The following is a 26,284-nucleotide window of genomic DNA, read 5'->3' as shown; positions in this document are numbered from 1 at the left end:
CCTCTCCAAGTATGCAGGAAAAAAAGCCATGTTCCCTGACAGAATCGAACGGGCCGCGGCAGTCGAAGCGCGAATCCCACATACTAGACCACCGGGAATACGTTAGAGCCGCCTGCCGCGGTACCAAAAAGTAGTATGATATTACACTATCCCTCAAAGTCTGTAATTTTTGAAACAATTTCAAAGCAGGATTTTACAAGTTTTTTACCATGATTAGTTAGGCTACTCATTGCCGTTAAACTATCTAACGTTAACCTCATTGTTTATCATATTATTGTAATTATTTGCTCCATACCCGCCCCAGTTTTATTTCAGATTACGTGCGGCAGTCATTAACCTCAGTCGCCCGGGTTTCGGTTGCTGTCCACACAGAGATCTGAAACTGTTGCTTGAGTTCCACTCCAAAACAAAGCCAAGATTCAAAGATTCATACACAGGAATTGCACATCAGAGCAAGTGAAGTTAGGGCAGAGTTGCGGCTTAGTCCGCATTTTTGTTTCGTAAGGCCGAACTTTGAGACAATGTGTAGTAACATCCTAATTTTAGCATCAAATCCTTTACTCGATCTCCATGGAGGCCGAGCGGCGAGAAAGGCAGCGCTAATTTGGTAGGAGAAATGGGCGTGGAGGACGAAAGCGAATCCCGTTAAGGAAGAGAACATCGGGAACGGCGTCGCAGAGAGAAGGGCTCGATTCTCCTTCGTGATTAAAACTTGAAAAAGCGGAAAAAGTCTGCGCAAAGGTATATCTGTATTATTATTTGCCTTCCACGTTTTCCTTCGGACTGGTCTGTTTTGCGTCGGTCTCGTGTTTGCATCGCATTTTGTTTTTCAGTTTTTGTGATCAGCCTGAGAATGCGTCTCTCATATACACGCTTTTGTGAAAATACTTTATACTCGCGCGTACACCGCGTGCGTGTCGAACTCCTGCCGTCTTTAAAAGCGCTTGTTAAGCGCATCCAACCAGATCCTTTTAAACGCGTTTAGCTCTCGAGGATACGAACTTTTGGTTTCCTCCGAAGCCCACGTTCATCTCGACCTCATCATCCGAGCCGCGAGCCAAGCCAGCCACCCCGCCGCCACATCCGTTAGCTGCTGAGGAGATGGGGGGCGAGGCAGAATCTGAGAGTAACGTCTGACCTAGCTGCACACAGGCCACGCAATGAAATAAAATACTAACACTGAGGTGATATATAGTATAAATCTGGCCTAAAGTTTAAAACCCCAGCCGCGAGATATTCTTTTGGTTTGCTATCAAAACATCTGCTAGCAACGTGGAGGAAATGAGCCACAGCTAAAGTCACTTCTGCTGATATGGGTTTTATTAGATACGTTGGTGTTACTTCATGGGATTCATAAGCTAGTCAAAAGTAGCTGAAATTGTGAAATAATGCGTGCAGTTGTAACTCTAAGTGTCAAGCTCTTAAGGAGCAGTACACAAAAAATCTGCATGCCATTCCAAACTAAACCCATCTTTACTCTGCTTTAAAAAGGAGATCTGGTTGTCCGATTGCCAATTACTGCGCTATCGTGAATCAGTTTGAAATGACAGGTGGAAGGAACGAGCTTAACTTGTGCCAGTTATCTCGTACAGTGGGAATTTTATAATGATAGCGAAACCATTGACTACAAGCAGCTATTCACGCATTCTTCAAAATATCTACCAGCAACACTCACCCAATACACCACACAGGTGTGTATAGGATGCCAAATGTTCAATATTGGTAAACTATCTCTTTAAAACAACTTTTTTGAAGCAAAGCATGAATGCAGTACTTCAGCGCGGTGCAGGAAGCAGGCCACGCTAAAGTGTCAAACCTCAGCCAGGTTACACTTGCATCCGGGGCTGAGGTGCTTCTCTTGAGCGTGTGGTTGCAGTAACACAATCAGTGATTGGAGTTTGTCAGATTTCACAGCCAATGGCGTAGCCGTTGATTCAGGCGGTGCGTTATTTTAGCCCTCTTTTTTGCACAAGTAAAATTAAAATGTGCCATTAACGCATCAACCGTTGCCTAAAAAAGTGTTCATGTTCATAGATTCTTGTGTTTGCTTCCTGAGCTGGGATAGTTAGCCAATCTATATAACGTTGGGTTGCATTTTAGTTGAAACTGAAAATCGAGTTGACGTCAGTACCAACCTTGGATTTCGGTTCACGCAGCAAAATATCAACATCAGCTGATGTTCGTTATTGGGCATCAATTTAGCATTCATATTAGACAATGAATTACGTTGAATTTGGTCAACCTTACGCAACTACAATTCAATCAGCGTCTTGGGTGGTTCCTGCTGGGTTGTAAAAGCGCTCATTAGGTGTGTCAGATGTCCCAGGCCATGCTTTGTTGATTCAGATGCTCCATCTGCTTCTCTGTTTGTTCTTTGCAGAGTCACCAGAAGACCGTCCAACGACTGCTCCAATCATGCCTCTGCTGGTGTTGAAGTCCTCCGTCTCCTGTGTGGAGTGCGTTTGGCCGCTCTGGTGTTCACCTGCGTAATGCGTTCAGCGTGGCGGCCACGGAGGCGGCGGTCAGCGGCAGCATGTCTGACTGGTGCATCTTCTGCTGGGCGTTCAGCTTGCGGGGACCCTGCTGGTCCTGGTGGTGGAGCTCATGGGTCTCCAGTCGCGCGCCCCTGTGTCCTGGAACAACTTCCGATCACCTTCGCCCTGCTACGGCCGCTGCTTTGCCTGTCGGCGTCCGTCATCTTCCCGCTCTACTTCCTGAAGGCGGCGGTGCACACGAGGCCGGGACCACCCGTATCGTCTCAGCGGTCTTCTCCTGCCTGGCGCCCGTGGCGTATTTCGTCGAAGAAGTGCAGTCTGGCGGCGCAGCGGGCGAAATCGCGGAGTACATAGCCGCGGTTCCGGGCCTGCTGAAGGTGTCGCGAGACAGCCCGTGGCCAGCGTCATATTACGTGTTCGTCAGCAACCAACTCTTACGAGGAGCCACGCCCGCGCTGAAGTGGTGCATGGCCCGTCTACTGCATCTGCTTAGTGATTTGGCGTCGTGATCATGTGCGTCGCGAATGCACGGGTACCTGCCCGTTCCGTTCGCGCTTCCTTTCGCCCCTACGCCCTGCTGGCGGTCGTCATGTACCTCACCGCCACCATCATTTGGCGATCTTCAATTTACGACAAGCGTTATTCCGGGAGCTCGAGTCGGCCGTTCTTCTGTCAGCACAGCCACGGTTTGTGTCCGTGGGATAAATTGAGTGGCTGTGGCGTTCTCACCGCTGTCAACTTCACAGATCTATCTGGCCCGATCTGGTGTATTCAGCCAGACTGGTCTTCATTCCAGTTTGAGAGAGGCGGCGGTCATCCCTGACACTGGCAACGAAATCTTTGAAAGCTAAGACTGTACCAATGAGTTTGTGCTTTTTATTCCAAGTTTCAAGTGAGTAATGAGTGCGTTCAAATCAGAAAGATCGTGTTTATGAGTTAAACCTGCATAAACACCACCACGATGTCATCGAAGCAGCGGTATTGTTTTAGTAGTTTGATTGATCGAAATCGTGCTGTTTTAAATAAGTGAAATATCATTAAGTGGAGTTAATTAAGATTGTTTCAAATATATTGCGATGCTTAAATATACATATAATACAAGATATAATAATTAAAGCGTTATCCATCACCTTTTCCATGCCCCATCATGCTTTGCGCAAATTATGGGAGTGTCAATTTAAACATAAAAGCGTTAAGCTCTTTAAGCATTTTACAAACTGAGGACAATGAGGTGGTATTTAACTCACCCTTCAACCCTTGATCGGTGAAATAAGAGAAATTTTAAAAAGTGTAATAGCATTCAGTTATTTTAATATAACACACCACTAATAACTCTAAAGATCCACCTTATATCATGGCAGTATAAATTAAATCAGGAGAGCAGACCACAGCAGGATACAAAGGAACATGGGAAAATAATCAAGTGTAAATCAGAGCTATTCTATAAATGTTGTTATATCATATTAATATACCAAATGTAACGCTACTCTCTAACTTCAGAAAATAGAAATTGAATGAAAATGTATGGATCATTTTGACAGAGAAGAATTCTTTGTAGCACAATAAATCACTTTTCTTCATGTAGAACAGTAACAGATAAGAGAATAGAGTGATACTGATGTATATAATGACAACAATCAAATCGTGATAATTGCTAGAATCTCTAGAAAGTCGATCTTATGATCTGATATGATTTGTTGCAGTCTTATGGAGTAGATCTTCCCCAAAACCAAAGTGCCTCTGCGTAACTAAAAGCATTAGAAGGCTTGTTGGGATAAAGCTGGGTAATCTTTGGTTAAATCCTCCACGTGCGATGCCTTTCATCCATACTCTACAAAAAAAACCTCTTTTGTTTTATAGAACATGACTAAAGCAGTATAGGTTTTAAAAGGTTTGAAAGTGATCTCAGGTATTTTCATATGATATTATATATTTATATTGCAACGATAATCAAAGTTTATTGCTGTATATGAAACTAAAAATAAGAACCAATATATTTCTTAAATACATAAATGTATGCGTGTGTGTGTGTGTGTGTGTGTGTGTGTGTGTGTGTGTGTGTGTGTGTGTGTGTGTGGATAATAAATATACATAGCACACACATCATGTGAACAAAAGTTTTATTTCATACGATTAATGTACACCAAACCCATCTTGAGTGTTGAGTGCTGCTAAAAACTATATTTTCTTGTATTTTAATGAACCCTCTTCTGTGTGGGGTTCCAGAGTCCGTTCACGTTTTAAACATTCAGGTGAAACCACAAAAAACATGACCGCCCAACTCATAATCACGAACTTTCAGAAGGCCCGAGCGCCCCGTTGCTGGTGTTTGAATGTGATTAGTGTATTTCTGATTGTGCCACTGCTGCCTTATAAAGGAGCTCCACGTCGCTGTGTTCAACTACTGTAAGTGTTTGTATGCGTCTGTCACGTGTCAGTGTTATCACGCCAGGTCTCGTTCATAACAGAGGTGAACGTTCCAGGGCAAAACCTTTTATACTGCGTTGTAATATTTTTAAATGTATCAAGAACAAATAAAGTTATGATATGAAAACGATTTGTGTTTTGGCTTAATTTTTACGTTTGTGAAAGTACATTTTCGAGATGAAAATGCTAATGCTTTATCTTTAGCGTTTTCCCTACGCTGTCATATTTGTCTAGCAGCTCGTGATCTTCTAATAAAATACATATTATAATATATGACCGGACACGTACTTCAAAATGCAAAGGTAGGTTTAATTGAGAGGTTTATAATAAAGATATTTAATTTATGTTCCATATAAAGAGAGTCAACTTTTATTTATTGAATTGCGGCGTAGTGTTCATTCAGACATAAATGGTCGAGCGAACTCGATCGAATGCATTTCAGAATTAATCACGCTTTTTACAAAATGGCCAGATGTTCTTCACGGCGAAAGGACACTTTTATCGATTCATCTCATATAAGGTCATAACTCCGACTTAGCAGACTGGTTTATCTGGATTCATAATGTCTTTACATTAAACGTCATTCTATTTCAAGATGGGCATTTTTGTAATTTGATGAGATCTGTAGAAGCACATCTACCGATTGGTCACTTGCTCTAAATCAGAGTTAGTTTACAGTATGAAAAAGCGAATTATTTGATCAAATAAAGATTCGTTCAGATTCTTTTGGACATTGTGGCGCTTCCTTTTGTGAAACTAGTTGTGTGTATTTTTTCCTTCGCTCGTAAGAAAGCTGTCTGAAAGGCACAGGCGTCAGTTGGGTGTGTACTTCATAGGCGGCAACATTCCCTGCTCCCTGCAGCCGGTTAGTTCACAAGATCTCAGAGATCCAGCGATCGGTGTGTGACCTGACAAACCCCAGCATGGGTCATGGGAATCATCTCTCGAAGTGTGATAACACGAGTATTTTTAGGCGCTCAGGTCATACCAAGCGCATGCAACTTTGCATCTACACTGTCTTCTTAATATCTTATATACATTTGATGGGCCACTATCAGAAACTTTGTCTTATTCTACTAACCTAAGCCCACCCTACACTCTGATTGTTAGTAGGCATGTAGTTTGCATATTAAAGAAATTCGTGACAAAATCACTTACAGTACTACCTTCTATTTGACTCCAAGAATGAAAACACACAGTAAAGGTAATGTGAGTCATTTTCTGTTGTAGTATTCTGCTACTAACCCGAGTTTAGGGTTGTTTACCATCTGTTTATCGCCCAGAGAGACTTTGGTGTGAAGATGAGATTGTGACGTGGAGCGGTGGAGGTGGAGACTAGTTGTTCTGGTTATTCCAGTAGTTCAACTGTAGTGTGGAGTGACTCATTTAAGGGTGTCTTCAAGCTGTTAAGCTGAGATGCGTCTAACGCCGTTTGTGTTACAGGAGCTTTCATTAAACCATCAAATAGAGAATTAGGAACCATGACTGGGTGAGATTTTAGATAAAAACATTGTTATCACGGCGTGGGTTCGATTACTGCGCCTCAGGTGTAGGCAGGACAAGAACATGGGAGGTAAGAGACAACAGGCTACCATTTAGCATATTCCCAAAGAGTATGAGTACCATGTCATTTTGACTTTTATACATACATATAAACATACATACATATACACACACAAAGCGTACACACATATATGTACACAAAACCTTTTTTTAATTTTTTATGCGAAAAATCACAATTAATTACATGACAGCACAACATTTTGACATCATTCGGATTTTTATTGTCTGAGTTTTGACTTTTATTTCATTCTGATTCAATGCTATATCAGCTTTTAGTGTTACATACTTATGGACCAGTCATATTTATCATTTTTAACTTTACATCTCGCTTAATGTCTATCATTACGCATTGTATGATAATTTTAACATATCACAAATGACTTAGGCCATATTTTGACTTTTTAAATGATTTAACTTTAGTTATGACTTTTTCACACTCTCAGAAATAAAGGTATAAAGCTGTCACTGGGGCAGTATCCTTTTAAAAGGTACACTTTTGTATCTATTAGGTTCAAATATGTACACTTTAAATACTAATATATACCTTTATGGTACCAAAATGAATCCTTTTGGTATAAACAAGCACCTTTTGAAAAGACACCACCTTAGTAGCGGCTTTTGTGCTTTTGTTTGTGAGAGTGCATCATTTTGATGTATCGTATAATTTTAAAAAGCATGGCTTTTTATGTCAACAACATGGCATATGTCATAATTTCAACTTTTCGTCTCATAACCAAAAGCATGCTTTTCTACAAGGCAGAAATGGGCTTCCATATTAGTCTTTAATGTTTAAAAAGCATTATAGATATGTAGACCTCATTGCGATTATTAAAACAGTAAATTCCTTCAACAGCAACATCTTTTTTCCCCCGAACAGCTTCTGACTCTCAACCGAGAAAAGGATCGTGCTTCTTGGGAAAACCGGAGATGGCAAGAAACGAGCGCCGGGAACACGATTCTCAAGCAGCAAGTCTTCAAGAGCAAGCTTCACCAGAATCTGTGACGGCTGAATGCGTGAAGAGGAAACGGGAAGGTCCACGGCAAAAGATCCACGGTTATTGACACGCCTGGACTCTTCGACACCGGCCTGGATGAGGGCCCATCAAATCAGAGATCATTAGATCAATGATCGAGCTCTCTCGGTCGAACATGTTCACCATCGTCCTGAAGGTTGGCAGATACACAGGACAAGAGATGGAGGTGGTGGATAAAATCGTGGAGTACTGTGGAGAAGATACCTTCAAACATTCGGTGGTTTTATTCACTCCACGGAGAGCAGCTAGAAGGTCAAACCATTGAGGAGTTCATCAAGATGAGTCCAAGGCTACAGGAGCTGGTTGATAAATGTGGAGGCGCTGTCACGTCATCGACAGCAAATACTGGAAACAACGGCAAATGGGATACAGGAGCAACAGAGTCCAGGTGAAAAACCTGCTGGAGACCATCGAGCAGAAGCTGAAGGACAGCGAGCGGCTGCTACACCAGCGAGCTGCTTCAGATCATGGAGGAAGAGATTCAGGAGGAGATGAAGAAGCGTGGCGAGGTCAACATGTCGCTAGCAGAGAAGCGAGAGGAAGCCAAAAGATTGTGCACAAAAACTTCTGGTGAAGCTCGCGGGAGTGACCAGCGGGAACACTGACCGGTGCCTTTCTGGGCATCGGTCGCTGTGGCCTCCATTGTCACGTTACTGAAAGACCGCGAATGTCCCGGGAGTGGTGAAAGCGGGCCGTGGCGGGCAGCGGGGGCCACTGGGATAATGCGGCGGGGCTGCGGCGCGCTGAAGTGCGTCGCCGCGGCGTGCCAGCGTTGGAGTGGCTGGGACCGGAATTCGCTGCAGCTGCGGGTGTCGTGGTTGGGTCGCGGCTCTCGCGGGCTGATCGGGGAGGAGTTACGGGATGCAAAGCGCGGGAGACACAGTTCGGTGACTGGCGCGATAAAGAATGCGCGAAAACCAACTATAAGAACGCCAAAGGTGCCGTGAAAAGGTAAAGAAACATCAACAGGAACTTTTGAAAAATGAGACAAAGCGAATATATAGATCAGGAACAGACTAGTTATTTAGCCTACGACCCTCTACTGCACTTTTCTTATGGCCCGTGTTCACTGCTGTTTTATGAATTATTTGCAACCAATTTAATTGTTTGAAAAGCATCATATAACAGTCCCATAACGTGTGGGAGTCATAGAGCACCATTTGAAGGCGGGACTTCCTGTTCTGACACATGGTCACGGCAGCACATGGTGTGAGAAAAACTTTTAAAATTACATGAACTGTGAGTAAAAGTATAGAAGCCTATGCTTTTCTTGTATGAATTAATAGCGTTGCTTGGTAAGGAGCAGAGTCCGTGACTCCTATGCCTTACCATACCAGGATACCAGGATTTCTCATTGACAATATTATTGACATGGGTGTGAAAAAAGTGTGAGATGCATCTGTTTCACAGCAGTGAAGAAGTGCTTCTTGAAGTTTAACATGGAGTAAAACCTCATTCCTTGAAGTACATGATATGACACGACACACAGGGCTAAGAAAGTTTGGTCCTGGACGACCACCATCCCCAGAGTCAGCTCATTTATATAGATAATATAGACGTATATTAGATGCCTTTAAGATGTTCGTAATTTAAAATATATTTAAAACTGACATCATTATGCCTGTTGTTTGTACACAGCAGATTTTTTCAGACATTTTGCAGGTGCATCAACAGGGAACAGAAGATGTTTAGTGACCTATACAGTGGTGTAACTAGAGACTGGCCCATGGATAATATAACGTATCTAGAAATTTTGAGTCTGTTAAGACCTTGTCGAACATTTTTGAGGTTCAGGGTTCTAATCCACCCTCATATAGGTTTTTCGTTCTCAAAGCGGTGTTCATTAGTGTGACTGTAAGAACAAGAACACGTTTGTGTGCATTCGGCGATTCTTTTATCAGAATAAAGTGCTTAACTTATATGATGCTAAACTGTAAGGTGATTGTGCTACAAAGACTAAGATGAAACCACATGATCTCAATTTATTTTTGTCGCTGCGATTTTGATAAAGCATAGGGTTTGCTTCTGTTTATTATATGAACAGTCACTATGTATTATAATGTATGTTTCTTTGTCATTAATTACAATAATAAAATATAGATATATTATTTGTGTAGGTCTCTTTTATTCTTCTCACAAGAACTAATCATGGCCTGCATTGCAACAGCTTAAATTGACTTTTTTGCCAAATATGAATAGTCTCCCGGTTTCATCAAAAAACATCTTAAATTGTGTTCTGAAGATGAACAAAGCTTTTATGAATTAGGAATGACATAGGGGTATTTAATGACAAAATATTAATTTTGGAGTGAAGTAATACTTTAATATATTTTAATATAATATACGGTTGTGGCCAAAAGTTTTGAGAATTACATAAATATTGGAAATTGGAAAAGTTGCTGCTTAAGTTTTTGTAATATCAATTTGCATATACTCCAGAATGTTATGAAGACTGATTGCATAGTCCTTCTTTGCCATGAAAATGAACTTAAACCTGAAAAAAACTTTCCACTGCATTTCATTGCTGTCATTAAACGACCTGCTGAGATCATTTCAGTGATCGTCTTGTTAACTCAGGTGACTCAATGTTGACGAGCACAAGGCTGGAGATCATTATGTCAGGCTGAGTGGGTTAGAATGACAGACTTGAAATGTTAAAAGGATGCTTGAAATCATTGTTCAAGGTCAGATTGATCTTCTGCAAAAAGTATGGTGAATGGACTGCTGAGGACTGGGGCAAAGTCATATTCTCCAATGAAGCCCCTTTCCGATGGTTTGGGGCATCTGGAAAAAGGCTTGTCCGGAGAAGAAAAGTTGAGCGCTACCATCAGTCCTGTGTCATGCCAACAGTAAAGCATCCTCAGACCAGTCATAGTGGGGTTGCTTCTCATCCAAGGGAGTGGGCTCACTCACAATTTTGCCCAAAAACACAGCCATGAATAAAGAACGGTACCAAAACACCCTCCAACAGCAACTTCTTCCAACAATCAGGCGGTTTCAATTAATCGTTTGTAATATTATTTAATAGTCGTCTTTCTTTTAGATTCCCACCCAGAACCACCAGAGGTCACCTCATCTCCATGATAACGCTACACCTCGACTTGACTGGTATTTTTAGGACAGCAAGTCTGAGAGTTAAGGTCTTGATTACTTAATACTAGTTTCACCAAGTCAGTTCTGTTACCATAAATACTGCGCACTTATTATAGTAATTACAAGTAGCCTAGTATAAGTAGTAACTACATATACAACCCCTGAACCCAACACTAAACCTAATCCTACTCCTTGTAGTTACCAGTACTTTCTTGGGTAGGCTGACATTATATAGACTTATTTGGGTTCTTGTCTTATGTGATTAGGGCCGGTTGCACAGGTTCGACAACCACGGGACACCACGACAATGAAAGACTTCAAGATCTGCTTTAGGCTCCTATTGTTGAAAAAATGTGAAACTCCCCTCGCTGCCGTCACTCTCTTCATTCTCTCTCTTGCTTTATTTTCAACTAAGGCAAAAGTGAAAGCTTCTCAAAGTTCATCAGTGCATGTGAGTAGAGTTTCCAAGTCTATTTGGTCACAGTTTTCCGGAAAACTTCATCAGAAGATAATTTGCAGCCTCTGGTGCGTCAACACAGGTAATTCACTTTTCACATAGACGCATAAACGTACCGTTTTTAGCAATATATTTATATTCTGATGTCAAAGTGGCCATCATTTTAAATAGCATACCTTTTATTACAGAGACCAGCATCCACAGCAGCAAAGAATAATGGGAGGTATGTTAAACCCCCTGACAGTTTTTCTCTGTGGTTTTAATTGCATAAACACACGAATGATTGTCAGCAAAGACTGAACATTGTAAATACGAGCAATGGCGTGTGTTTTTATTTGTAGATTTGAAATGGCCAGTAATAGCGTTGCTTTACTGCAGTATCTGAATGATCTCCATAGCTTTTTCCCCTTCCATTAGCCAATTGGTCGTATAAGATTGTCGGAGCGGTGGCAGGCGCAGTGACTGGAAGCTGTTTGGCCATTTTAGTACTGGGGACCTCGGTCATCATTCTAAGTAAAGGAATGGAGGTATTTACAGTCATCACGGGTGGAGGAGTTACAGGAGGAGCTGCGGCAGGAGCAGCGGCGATGGCAGGGAACGTAGCTGCTGGTATGGTTCTCGGAGCTCCGGCTGTAGGAGCAGTTGGAGGAGCCATCCTCGGATGGTAAGCAGCAGAAGACTCTGGTTCAATGCGGGATGCAATGAAGAGAGCAGTAGATGTTAACTTTGACATGGCGAAACACACGATTGAGAATGTACACCAGTTTGCGGATGTTGCTTTTAAAGCTAACAAAATGGCGAATACACACATAAAACCAAGTAAAGACGCGTAACATTACATTTATAAAAGGGATCTGCACAAATATTGTGGAGCTAATGTATCATTGGGATCACGGGAAAGAGGCATAATGTCTGATTTTGCTTTAGTGTAATCAAACTATTTGACTTTTTTTAAAGAATCAAGATGCAAGGTTTACTATTAGTGAGAAAGAAGTATATTTACTCTCTATTCAGTACATTAACTTTTTCGAGGGATCTGAGAATGTGTTAACTGAACTTAATTTTGGACAGAGAAACCAGTATATCTGGAGTGAGTAGTTTCAGTAAAGGTTGGTCCTGTAAAATGAAAGTAAAACAAAAGGAAGTTTGTTCATACTGATGCTGGTGAAAGTAAAAATAAAAAAGCTACTCTTCAACTTCTGCGATGAAACCAAATAATGATGGGCAACGCTGTTGAGTTTCTGCTTATTTCTTCCTTAATGTACTTTTATTGTCCACTTTTTAAGTCCAACTCTAACATAAACTAAAAGAGTGTACTAAAGGGGAACTATTGCACTTATACTTTGGGTACATTTGAAATATCTTGCATTTAAATTGCAATGGTGACATTGAAACATATTTAAACATATATTAACTCTTTAATTTTAACAAAATAATTTGATAAATAATATATAGGGTTCTGTATAAGGTACTGGATCTTAGAGCTGCGCTCTGCACCATAGACCACAACATTACAACATTTTGTTGGCATTAGTGGAAGTGCCTAGCATTGTTTAAATCATGTTTATGAAGCTGCCATCAGTTAGTAAAAGTAAATAAGGAGGTATCATATCAGTCACAAGTGAAGTCTGGTGTTCCTCAAGGCTCAGTGCTAGGACCGTTACTTTTCACACTTTACATGCTACCTCTGGGAGATGTTATCAGGAGACACGGTGTTAGCTTTCACTGTTATGCTGATGGCCCAGTGATACACACCCAACTGAGAAAAGGAAGGCAAAGTCAACATAAAAAAACTGGGTGACAAGCCATTTCTTAATGCTAAATTCTAAAAAAACAGAGGTGTTAAATATTGGACCTAAAACCCCCACATGTAACAGCGTATTAATCACTGTATAACTCCTGATGGCAGCTTTGCTAATTCTTCTGCATCAGTTAGGAGCCTAAGTGTGCTACTACATCTCAAAAACATCTCAATTTCGATGTACACTTTCAATTCAAACACAGAAATATTAATTCATACATTTTTGAGGTTAGATTATTGTAACGCTTTACTGGGTGATTGTTCTGCAATCTTGATAAACGAATCACAGCTGGTCCGAACCGCAGCAGATAGAGTCCTTACTACCGCACTGTAACGTCACTGTAGCGCCATTTTGTGGAGCATCCAGTGGACGCACTTCTGCGTTAACAGCAAAGGAAGGATGAGTGTTTTATGGGTATTTTGATTTGTACAAATAGAGTATCTTTCCATTGCTTCATTTGATCGTTTTATTTGTGCCTATAGTATGTCAATACAATTATAAACTGATTTAGGGATCTATAAGTGTTTTTAAATGAACAAATCAATATTTTACTGATTTACAAAGACGGCATGACTCTGTGCAAATAACAGTGATGATAAATAACCATATCAGATTGATTTCTGAAGGATCATGTGATGCTCAACACTAAAGAGATGGATTTTATTTTTGTACTTTCCGCTTCAATAAAATGTCCTGCAATGACGATCTGGCCCAACAAGTACATCTGTGCAGGCAATTATATGGAATGGAATGGACCCTATTGTGGTCAGAGAGGGCCCTGGAACGAGCCGTCCTCTACACTTCTGCTGCAAGATATACACTTAAAAACTCCACAATTCTAACTTTTTTTCTCAGAATTGTGATTCAAATCGCAAGTTCATATTTCTTAATTTCTCACAGTCCTGAGGTTATAGCATGCCATTCCTTAGAATTGCGATTTGTTAACTGACGATTGTGAAACTGAACATTTGTACTGTGAGAAGTAAACTCACAATCGCGTAAAAGTCTGAAATGTGTATTACAAATTGTGTTCTTGGTTTCCTCTGAGGACTGTTTTGCACCAGAGAATGTCTTATACTTAATTGGAGCTTTAAGTAAAACGTAAAAGGTGTGGTGGTAAAATGAGGATTTTCCACCAGTTGTAGGGTTGCAAAGATCCTGGAGCCTACTCCGGTTTTATGGTCTGCAGAGACCTTGATGAAAGGCTGGTGTACTTTGATAGCTCTATTCCAGCTCTCTTCAGGCGCTTCAGGCGCTCTGTCAGCTCTTTCCTCTTACGGACAATACCAGAATCTTCTCGGAGCAGCACTTCTGGATTCTCTCCGATCAGGACAAGCATTGCGCTCTGAAGCTGAGTGATGAACTCGTCCAGCATCTGATATCGAACTATCAGTGGAATTTGATTAGTCAGGCGTTCGAGGTAATCTATAAATACACACAAATAACATTAACGTGTATAAAAGGCAAGACTCGTACCAAGACTTTCCCACAGAAATGGCCTTGTGCATGCAATTGTGAGAAGAAACGTCTGAACTGTGAGAAGAAGTAAACTCACAATAGCCTAATAGCTGAATTGTGAGATCTATTTGGCCAGTCGTGTACAGTATGTACTTTTTAAATACATTGTTTAAGGTTTCCTCCAAGAAATATTTGCACCAGAGAATGTTTTCATCATTAAGTCTTAAATAAATCAAAACAGGTGTGGTGGTAAAATGATATATTCTGATAGAGACACACTTTATGAAACAAAAAGGTATACGAACCGTTAAGTAGGTGATGAGATGGTATGCCATGTCACGCACATCTGGATTGACACTTGGTGCCAGCAGCCCTTTACCGGATTTTGATTGTAGTTTTACTTTGTGTTGCTGGTCAACGTATAGATCATCTTGGGAATAAACAATCTTCTCCATCTTTAACTGCGAAAGTATTTTCTCCTCAGCGCTCTCAAACTGCACATCGAGAAAATTCTCAGCTTGCTCTTTTGCAGCCCTCACCAGTTCAGAGAAGCCTACAAAATGAGTGCGAACGATATGATCCACAGACGAGTGAACAATGTCTGTAAATAAATAAAAAAAGAGAAGAAATCGAAGGAAGTTAAACATCATCCTACATGCATAATTCTCGTGATTCAGTCTTTTATAGTTATAATCAAACATAGTTATTGGTCTTGTGCGTGGCCGTTCACCTGTGACGTCTTTGAGCAGCTTTAAAGCAGGTTCTTCTAGCTCCTCGATGTATTCCTTGACAATACTCTCAAACGTCCTGTAGTTTGAAAATCCGGGAAGCTCCATTCCTCTGTGAGTCTTCACATCCTCTGCTACCTCAATGCTGAGGGTATCCTCCGCTTCAGAGAAAAGACACAAAAGTTACATGCAAACTGCACAAATGTCAAAATTCTAAGAAAAAATTATAAAAAAAGCATCAATAATATTGTTACGTCACAGATACAAACACTTATGTCAGTTTATTTGATTATAAACTCACTCTTAATGGCTTTGGCATTCAGGGCTTGTTTCCAATTCATGAATTCCTCCCTGATTTTGGAATAGACCCTTGTGTTTGCTTTTTTTACTTCTTCTTCTGCCCTCTTTACTTTTTCAAGGGCATCGTTTAATTTGCTAATTTTCTGCGGAGCGTAAAATTTCAGATATAAAAACAAAGCCAGAGAAAAACATCGCTGAGGTCAAACGTACATCATTTTCATTTGTGAAAAACATTGCTTCGGCGCAAACTGAAAGACGTAATGGATGTATATTGTTTTCATCTTGTATATGAACTGTAAAAACAGACTTTATTCAAGCGGTCAAAACACAAAAAGAAAAACGTCAATATATCATAGAGTGAAATACGTGTAGCAAGAACGATTAGAAACAAATATAACACTTTCACAGAAAACTTTTAGATGGACAGATTACAATTTTGGAAAATAATATTTTAGCTGTTGATGCTGTAATATACGAAATTTACCGTAGCCAGAAAAGTTTTCTTTTCATATTCATCAAGAGGAGCTCCATGACCCAGCGCTCAAGATCCCCAGACGTGTTCTCTATCTGCGTGTCAAGTCGTCTCTGCAACTCTGGCAGTGTTTTCTAAAAGTAAAGAAATAAGGTGTCCACAATTCGTATTACTACTACTAATACTACTACAATAAACAATGAAACAAGCAACAGTTACAAAAATGAGAAAAATAAAACGTAAAAAAAAAAGAATGAAATAGATTTGAATGCAGACAGTAATCATGTAGGATGATTACAATGTTTATAATGGTATAATGAATATAAATTATGGATGTTAGCTGGGAGGGAATTTCCAAGATGATGAGCAGCACAGACTCTATGACCAATACTGATTAAATAAGCCAGGGTGAGTGAACATGAAGAGGAACTCAAAGAGATCGAGAAGGAGTGTAGGGAGGAGGAGGATTTAGTGCGAGATTATGAAGAGTTTTGTAATATTTGTAATATTAAGTTTGTAAAAATGCAGACTTTGATAGGAAGCCAATGAAACTGTTGAAAAGACGGAGCAACGTGTTGCATAGATGAAGTCTGGATTATGATACAAGTCTGAATCAGCTGGAGTTTGTGGAGAAGCATGTGTGGTAAACCAGATAAAAGAGAGATACAGTAGTCGAAGTGGTCATATTCGGTTAAGAACACCTGGTTAGGTATGTTTTGCAGCAGGTAAGATGGTTTGAGGTGGTTTGAGCTGGTTTAAGCTCAGTTTAAACCAGCTGCCATGCACCAAAACATTCCTTAGAGCATATGCTGTTTTTCTTTACTGTGTCAGTGTTGCTGCTGAATGTCTTCGTATACTCACAACAATGTGTTCAACCAATTCTTTTGTGAGTCTGTCTGCAAGATGGGGTATTGTAGCATAGCCTTCGTCCAATAGAGGCCTGTAAGGTAAGAGGTCATTTGAATAATAAGAAGCTGTCAGATGAATGAATTTTATCTCTTGACCATTCTGCCCACATGCTGTATTTCACCCTATCACTTTGCTTACATAGACATGAAATGGATTGTGCTACACTTTCTTAAGAGTATTTCTTGTAGTCGGTTTCACTTCTTGCCTGAAATGAGTATGTTCATCAAAAAAAATTCTTTCTTTTTCCAGAGCCTTTTCCAGATTGAGTTTTTCATTGATGTCATTCTGGCCCCTGCACTTAACAATCATGTAGCCCTTCCTCAGTTGTATTACTTCGTTTTTCACTGTTTTGACCACCATCTCCTCCATGCCTTTGTCCACTAAGTCCGGTTTGGTCAGAATACCTGCAGATTGGATATTTGTTTATTTCAAGAAAACATGGACAATATATGTAAGCAATAAGGTAGGAGAAACAAGACGTCATTACAGTGTAAACTAATTGATTATGTTGCTAAGGCTGGTTACTAAGGGTGTTGCTCGGCAATACACAGAGCTGTTGGGTGAAGTGGTCATATGTGCTGTATCGTGAATAAAACACATCTGCTGACCAATCAGAATCCACTGATAATCCAATTATTCAGTGAGTAACCTATATTGAATGTTACGAACCCAAAGTCCTTTCTCCAGTTAAATCCACTTTGAAGGCCATCTGCAGTGCCTCAGTGGTGGCGATGTCAATGTTTGCAGGCACCACAACCAAATTGATGGTCTCTTGTCTTCGAATGAACTGTTTAATTAGTTGTTTTATCTGTTACACAAAACCAAAATGGCTGAATTCAATACTGCAAGAACGGGGCTAAAGTAATCTCTTCGCCAAATATTTGAATGCTGTACTATTTCCATACACAAAATGCATCTTACTTGTTTGTCGATGTCTTTTGGCTGGTTGCCAGTGGCAACTCTAGCAATGCCTGGCAGGTCAATGAGAGTAAGGTCAGGAACCATAAGTGACTCGATCTCCAGAGTGATCATCTCGTGACTGATCCCTTGTCCATCTCCTGCCAATACTCCCTGAGCTGCATAACAATACAATGACATAATCATCCCACAAATTAAATAAATTAACGACTTACATGGTATTAAAGTTCTCAGTGAAGTTTATATTCGAATACCGACCATATATGACAGCATTCTCTATTTCCTCTGGCTCCTTTATTGTTATTGTTTGATCCTTATATGACAGCGATGCATTCCAGTTTTTGCCCTTTCTAATTTTCTTCAGTTTCAGTACCAGAGGACAGCGCGTCACAATACCTGTGTGTAATATACTAGATGGTCAGCTGAGCCACTCCTTTATATTCAGACTGACGAATAACGAAAGAGAAAACAGGTATTTTCCCTCCACAGTGCAATGTAACTAATGTGCTTATGTTACCTATTCCCCTAGGCAGAGCCACTCCAGACAGAGCTTCCAACACAGAACTCTTTCCTGAGCTCTGATCCCCAATGACGGCAATAGCTGGCAGGTTCAGGTCCTTTTCAAGACCTAATGACCTGAGAGAGTCCACTAGGTCAATGCATGGACGCACTTTCTCTTCATAGACCTGGTTTAGTGCACTGCTTTCAGACATGTCTGCAAAACACGATCAAGAAGTTTCAGAGATTAGATCAGAGTTTTATATCATGTGGTAACTATTATATTTAAACAATAAGTACCAGATTTTGTGTTATAGCAGAGGTGTTCAGGATCGCTAGGCCCAACCCCAAACGGCACCCTAAATCCTTGCGGATATACAAGTCCACACTTTTATAATGCGATGCTGCTTTGACTGTTGGGTACTAGTCTGCTTGGAAATCGCCTCAGGCCCAATCCCAAATGGCACCTTGTAAACCCTTGCAGAAACTTCCAGCCAAGCATGTTTGGAACAGGTTGGAGCTAAACTGGATTGGAAACACCTGTGCTACAGAGCAGGGGTTCTCAAATAGCCAAATGCCGTCTGCTTCAAAATCCTAGCTCAGTTCCAGCTGGACCGCAAAACACGATGACAAGGGTGGCACCTTTTTACTGTTTCTACAGTTTGAAGTGAGCATGCAATACCTTAAAACGATAGAGATGTACACACCACAAGCACCACATCCTCTAACATCTAATCTAGACCCAAACACGCTTCATTCAAAGACCATTCTGCTCAAGCACATTTTTCCTCTTCATCACATACGTGCTACAAGAGCTATAGATGATGCAGTTTTTTTTAACAATAATGAAAAAAAGGGTAATATGTTGTTACTTGTGCTAAAACGGCAGACAATGAGAATTCAGTAAATATAAGTAAATTATTTATGGCTGCAACTGTCCAATAAATCAGTTTGACTGCTTTTTTCATCTATAGTGACAGGACCTAGTTGTTACGAACAGCACCTCTGTGGCTCTCTCCGACCACCACCGGAGGGAGCCCTCACCAGAGTATTGATCTCTCTAAGGACTCAGTTTCCCACAACCCCGTGCCTTGGACTGATTAGCACCGCCAGGTGTTCCTCATTCCCGTCACCCTTTATAATGAACTTTCCAACCACCACTCGTTGCGAAGTCTTGTTTGTCACCACAACAATTCCGAGCGTTTATCCTTGTGTTTGTTTACCTGTTACCGACCTCGACCTTGTTTGTTCTACGATTGATATCTGCCTGCCTACCGACCTTCTGCCTGTTATTGTTTACGTCTCTTGGATTCCCCTTGTATATCGCTGTTCGCTCCTGTTTGACCCTGCCTGTCCGACCACGAATAAAGTCTGTCGCAAATGGATCCCCCTGTCTTCGACCAGTCATTACAGAAGACTTCGCCGCCACCGGATCCAGCGGATATGTATCAGCTGATGTCTGAAGTCTCGTCCCAAGCCTCCGTACTCGCCACGCACCAGCATCAACTTCACAAGCTCACCGCTTTAACTGAGGAACTGGTGAGATCGATCCACGCGTTAACTCTCGCTGCTGGGAATCCAGGTCAACATGCCGCTCAAACCGCTCAACCAGTTCAACCAACCGTGACTCCGCCTCAACCGAACCTCAATCCGCGTCTCAGTCTGCCCGACAAATTCGGCGGATCATCCGCCAAAATGTAAGGGGTTTTTGTTACAATGCTCTCTGTTTATTAGCCAACAACCCAGTTTATACCCCACAGAAGATAGCAAGGTGGCTTTGATCTGTTCCCTGCTCACTGGGAGAGCACTTGAATGGGCCACAGCCACCTGGGAGGGGCGTCAAATGTCTTTTCCCTCTTACAATGATTTTTTGCATGAATTCAGGGGGGTTTTTGAACATGTAGCCGGAGGGAAAGAACCCGGAGAACAACTGTTCACCCTCTCTCAAGGTACCAGCACCGCAGCTGACTATACTCTCACCTTTCGCACGCTTGCCGCCCAATCAGGTTGGGATGAATCACCTCTGAAACTGATGTATCGAAAAGGCTTGAACACGGATCTACAGAAGGAACTGGCTTGTCGCGACGAGGGCAGATCGCTTGAGGAGTTCATGGAGATCGCTATCAAGCTGGATAATATTCTTAGAGCGCGGCACGGCAACTATGCGAGTTTCCCCGTTCAAAGCCCTGTTCGATCAACGGCACCAGAGCCCATGCAGATCAGTTCAGCCCACTTAGACTCCGAGGAGCGGAATCGAAGAGTGCGTGAACGCTTGTGTCTCTACTGTGGTCAGGCCGGGCACTTCCGCATTTCTTGCCCCACACGTCCTCAGCGCCATCAAGCCGCATCGGTAAGATCTCAAACTCATTCTGATTCTTTTGAGATCCATGTCCGGCTAAAGGTGAAACGGACATGGATTACGGCCGTTGCCCTTATTGATTCCGGAGCAGCCGGCAATTTTATTGATAAAACTTTTGCTGAATCTAATGGAATCTCTCTAGTTCCATGTGAACCTCATGTAGCAGTGGCGGCGTTAGATGGGTGTCCACTAGGACCTGGAAATGTCTCATCGGTCACGGAAACCCTAATACTACAAGCAAGCCCCCTTCATTCTGAATCCATTCGCCTGTTTGTAATCCAGTCTCCCAAACATCGTATCGTCCTTGGACTACCCTGGCTCGAGATTCACAATCCCACCATATCTTGGGCCGATCGTCAAATAACACATTGGTCATCTAACTGTCACAAGCATTGCCTGAACAATTCCGTACATCAGTCTCCTTCCAAGGCACCTACCTCTGAAGAGAAGATCACCGTTCCTCCTGAACTTCCTGGCGAATATCAAGATCTAGCCATAGCATTCAGTGAAAGAGGTGCAACTCAACTACCACCTCACCGTCCGTATGATTGTGCCATAGACCTTATACCTGGACGCACTCCTCAACGAGGCCGAGTTTTTCCCCTTTCACAACCAGAATCAGAGGCCATGAAATCGTACATCGAGGATGAACTCGCCAAGGGATTTATCCGCCCCTCTACCTCACCAGCGTCTGCGGGGTTTTTCTTTGTCAAGAAGAAGGATGGTAGCCTTCGGCCCTGTATTGATTATCGCAGCCTGAATGAGGTCACAGTTAAATATCGCTACCCGCTGCCATTAGTACCAGCCTCCTTGGAACAACTCCGCAGAGCCAAGTTTTTACGGCTAGATCTCCGAAACGCCTATAATCTAATTCGCATTAGAGAGGGAGATGAGTGGAAGACAGCCTTTTCAACAACCTCCGGGCACTATGAATACCTCGTTATGCCGTTCGGACTTGCGAACAGTCCGTCGGTCTTCCAGGCCTTCGTCAATGAGGTGTTTAGAGACATGTTAAATCAATTCCTCATCGTCTACATGGATGACATCCTTGTTTACTCCGATAACCTCGATGCCCATATCACTCACGTCAGGTCAGTTCTCCAACGCTTAATCAATAATCAACTTTACGCCAAGCTTCAAAAATGCGAGTTCCACAAGACCCAAGTGGCTTATCTAGGGTACATCATCAGTGCGGAGGGGGTAACGATGGACGAGCACAAGGTCAAAGCAGTCGTGGAGTGGCCGCGCCCCTCCACCGTCAAGGAGTTACAACGATTTCTGGTTTCTCTAACTTCTATCGAAGGTTCATTCGCAATTTTAGTCTCGTAGCTGCTCCCCTCACTTCACTAGTCAAAGGAATTCTCATCGCCTATCGTGGTCACCCAACAGCATCCAAGCGCTTGACCTACTCAAGGATAAGTTCACGTCCGCTCCGATACTCCATCACCCAGACCCCAACCGGGAGTTTATAGTTGAGGTTGATGCTTGAATGTAGGCATTGGAGCCATTCTGTCGCATACGTCACGGGCACCCAGCAAAACTTTACCCATGTGCATACTTTTCCCGGAAGCTTAACTCAGCGGAGCGCAACTACGATGTGGGGGATAGAGAGCTTCTCGAGATGAAATCCGCTCTTGAGGAGTGGCGGCATTGGCTGGAGGGGGCAAAATTCCCGTTCACTATCCTGACTGACCACAGAAACCTTGAATACATCCAGTCCGCCAAACGTCTTAACTCACGACAAGCTAGATGGTCTCTGTTTTTCTCCAGATTTGATTTTAAGGTTACGTATCGCCCAGGCTCTAAGAACACTAAAGCAGATGCCCTATCCAGGCAGTTCGAGAACACCCCCTGCGAATTCTCCCGAGACCCCATTCTACCATCAGCTCGTATTGTGGCTCCAGTCCAGTGGGACATCATGACTGAGATCTCGGAGGCACAACTCTCTGAACCATCTCCCCCAGCATGCCCACCCAACCGAACTTATGTGCCTCAAGCATTAAGACCAAGAGTTCTCCATTGGGTTCATGATACCCCCAGCGCCGGTCATCCAGGCATCACAGCCACCCTTCAGCTAGTCAACAACCGTTTCTGGTGGCCAACCATACGCTCGGACACCATCCACTTCGTACAACAGTGCGAAACATGCAACATCTCTAAAACCTCTCATCAACGCCCAGCAGGACTCCTACAACCCCTACCCATACCGGAAAGACCATGGTCTCATATTGCAATTGACTTTGTAACTGATCTACCGGTCTCCAATTCCTTTACTACGGTGCTCACGGTTGTTGACCGGTTTTCGAAGTCTTGCAGGTTCATACCTTTGCCGAAATTACCCACAGCCTGGGAAACTGCTGAGGTGCTTTTACAGCAAGTGTTCCGCTTCTATGGCTTACCCGAAGACATTGTATCTGACCGGGGCCCACAGTTCACCTCTCGAGTCTGGCAAGCCTTCTGTTCTCAACTTAACATTAATGTGAGTCTAACGTCAGGTTATCACCCCCAATCCAATGGTCAAGCTGAACGCATGAACCAAGAACTATCTCAATTTCTACGGAATTACTGTCATGACAACCAACACGATTGGAGCCGATATCTCGTCTGGGCTGAGTATGCTCAGAACTCACTGAGAAAGCAATCTACCGGGCTGACTCCTTTTCAATGCGTACTGGGCTTTCAACCTCCACTATTTCCCTGGTCTGGAGAACCCTCAGCACTACCCGCAATCGACTCATGGCTGCAAAGGAGTGAGGAAGTTTGGAATTCTGCTCACGTCCATCTCCGAGGAGCAGTCAGGAGGTTCCAACAACAAGCCGACCGCCATCGCCGAGAGGGGCCTGAGTACTCACCGGGTGACTGGGTCTGGCTATCGACCCGGGACCTCCGCCTTCGACTACCATGCAAGAAGTTAAGTCCAAGGTACGTGGGTCCTTTCAAAATCATTGCGCAAATCACGCCAGTTTCTTATCGTCTTGATCTCCCTGCTAACTACCGTATCGCTTCTACTTTCCACGTCTCACTGCTGAAACCCGCCGGTGGCCCGGGAGGAGAGAGGGACCAGGATGAGGTTGCTGCCGAAGACGCCCCTCCCCTAATCATCGATGGCGAGGAGGCCTACCAGGTTCGGGAGATCCTGGATTCGCGACGCCGAGGCAGGGAGCTGCAGTACTTAATAGACTGGGAGGGCTATGGACCCGAAGAAAGGTCTTGGATACCGTCTCGAGACATTCTCGATCCTGCACTCGTTGCCACCTTTCACCAGGACCACCCCGACAAACCTGCTCCCAGACCCCATGGAAGACCCCGGCGTCGAATCACCCCTCGTTTCCGGAGCCGCTCGCAGGGGGGGGGCTCTGTTACGAACAGCACCTCTGTGGCTCTCTCCGACCACCACCGGAGGGAGCCCTCACCAGAGTATTGATCTCTCTAAGGACTCAGTTTCCCACAACCCCGTGCCTTGGACTGATTAGCACCGCCAGGTGTTCCTCATTCCCGTCACCCTTTATAATGAACTTTCCATCCACCACTCGTTGCGAAGTCTTGTTTGTCACCACAACAATTCCGAGCGTTTATCCTTGTGTTTGTTTACCTGTTACCGACCTCGACCTTGTTTGTTCTACGATTGATATCTGCCTGCCTACCGACCTTCTGCCTGTTATTGTTTACGTCTCTTGGATTCCCCTTGTATATCGCTGTTCGCTCCTGTTTGACCCTGCCTGTCCGACCACGAATAAAGTCTGTCGCAAATGGATCCCCCTGTCTTCGACCAGTCATTACACTAGTACTATTGTGTGTAATGTCGCTATAATTTTATACTACAGTAGAAAAATCTGACAAGGACGGAAATGAAATCGTGATTGAAAAAGCAGAAAGAGGAAACGTCTCTGTCTCTGTGTTTTCCAGACTTGCCTTTTCATAGCAAAAGGGAAATGTGAAAGGTTATAAAAAAGCTGCCCACTGTCCTCATCTGATGAATGGCACTGTTTTCTTGCCTCCATCTCTCTGATTAAAAATGCTATTACAAAACAAAAGGAGTAAAAATTTGCCCACTGTCCTCCTCCAAGGTATATATAAAAAAACGAGTCCCTAGCTTTCCTCTTCTACAAGAGCAAGCCAAAAATGATTATCTTTCTTAGTATTTGTGTTTTGTTTGTAACATGAACATTAAAAGGATAATACAATTTTGTGAAATACAAGTGTATGCGTGTGTGCACATGTTTGCAATACTGTCCCAACGAAGACGAAATGCACATTTATGAGCTAAGTGTGCAAAATATAATTAACTTATGTCACTAAAGAGTTAAAGAGAAGGAAGCAGGTACTCACTCAGCGTCCCAACGGCTCCTTTGTGAGATGTTCTGAGAAGCTAAGAACGTTCTGAACGTTTAGGTTTCTCTTTCACTTACTCTTAAAGCTTACTTGGGGTTTAAATCATGCACCAACAAGACGAAAGGGTGGGACACGTCAAGCAGCCCCGCCCCCTTTTAAAAAATAGCCAATAGCGTTTGGATTGTATCTGCTCTGGCCAGAGCTCGCTAAAACCACATTTGCAGCCACAGTAGAATAGATTTCCCCCTAGATTCAAAATGAAACTCACAAAAACAGAAGTGATCATAATCATGCTGAGGCATGTGATTCGGTCTCATAATAATAATATAAATTTATAATATAAATTTAGGACAGCGAACTTAACAAAATTATAGAATTTTCTTTTAAGCCAAAAGTCATTAGGATATTGACTAAAGATCATGATTCATGAAGCTATTTTGTAAGCTATTTGAAGCTATTTTTTAGAAGAATTTGAAGGTGATTTTCTGATTTTTTGGCACCCTCAGATTCCAGATAGATTTGATTTTGGCAGATAAAATCTTGCTTTAACCTTTCTTTTGTATTTTAACATTTAGTTTTTAATATCGCGTAAGTCAACTCAGAGTTCAAGTTTGGTGAAGTTGGTTGAACGTTCTTATTGAAACGGGCCCCAGCTTGTTTATCCTCAAACCGTCGGCCCTTGAGTATGTATCTGTGAGCTCGTATGCATGTATTTTATGTAATCGATGTAAACCTTTGCGTTGGAAATTGTGCTGTACTGAGGAAACAAGCACTGAATCCTCCGTGTGCTACATGTAAGTGCTTTTTCTGTTCAACAGTTGTTCATGTTATCAGTTGTTATGTTCATCCTCCTGTTGGGAGTTTTTTTAATTTCAGTTTTTGTGAGAGAGCTTCTGGACTTGGCAGATGGCTTGGGTTTTTATTACTTTGCGCTGTCAGCACAGACCTTTAAACAGATTCAGCTGAAATGACGGCGAACAAGCCCAAACCCTGTTCTTTTACAGTCATGACTTTATTTTAACCCCTTCAAACCCCTTTTACTGAAAAAAAAGTTTATCCACTTATGGTTTTTTCCGAATGTGGTTTTGTCCAATATAGAAATAAATCTAAATGATTTGTGGCAGCTCATCTTTCAAAACCTGATGTCCACTGCGATTCACATTATATTATTAAAAATCCTGTGTTCTACAAAATAACATGATTATTTTTTCAATTTAATGACAGTTGATGAGGCTGTGCCATAAATATAAATCTTCACATAAGAAGTAAAATGTGACTTTCTCTTCGTTTCATTTCGTCACTTCCTTTCCTCGCATCTTAGCTCCACCCCCTTAGGATATGAGTTATCATTGTGATTGGTTGATCAGGGTCCAATCAATGACCAGGCATTGCTCATATTATGAAATATATATTATTGGTTTACACAAAAATCATGCAAT

At 42.3% G+C, this 26,284-nt stretch overlaps 1 protein-coding gene, 1 long non-coding RNA gene and 1 pseudogene across 2 annotated transcripts; 2 read left to right on the top strand and 1 right to left on the bottom strand.

Annotated features, from left to right (window-relative positions):
• Nucleotides 1-1,765: 1,765 nt before the first annotated feature.
• LOC122349468 lies at nt 1,766-3,296 on the top strand (annotated as a pseudogene).
• A 7,682-nt stretch (nt 3,297-10,978) lies between these two features.
• Nucleotides 10,979-11,868, top strand: LOC122349050. The gene is made up of 3 exons (XR_006251404.1): nt 10,979-11,151; nt 11,258-11,292; nt 11,487-11,868. It is a non-coding gene; the product is annotated as an uncharacterized LOC122349050 (long non-coding RNA).
• Nucleotides 11,869-13,651: 1,783 nt separating this feature from the next.
• Nucleotides 13,652-25,024, bottom strand: LOC122349039 (interferon-induced GTP-binding protein MxE-like). The gene is given in 13 exon segments (XM_043244963.1): nt 13,652-14,291; nt 14,629-14,930; nt 15,060-15,218; nt 15,359-15,500; nt 15,842-15,900; nt 15,903-15,963; nt 16,691-16,769; nt 16,944-17,142; nt 17,408-17,546; nt 17,660-17,814; nt 17,915-18,052; nt 18,174-18,371; nt 24,843-25,024. Coding segments are annotated over 12 exon segments (1,884 nt in total). The 5' UTR covers nt 18,370-18,371; nt 24,843-25,024; the 3' UTR covers nt 13,652-14,036.
• Nucleotides 25,025-26,284: the final 1,260 nt, after the last annotated feature.

Source organism: Puntigrus tetrazona, chromosome 7, assembly GCF_018831695.1.
Source record: "Puntigrus tetrazona isolate hp1 chromosome 7, ASM1883169v1, whole genome shotgun sequence".
NCBI classification, from domain to species: domain Eukaryota; kingdom Metazoa; phylum Chordata; class Actinopteri; order Cypriniformes; family Cyprinidae; genus Puntigrus; species Puntigrus tetrazona.
Note: the sequence above shows the minus strand (reverse complement) of the source record. Positions and strands in the feature narration are given on the sequence as shown.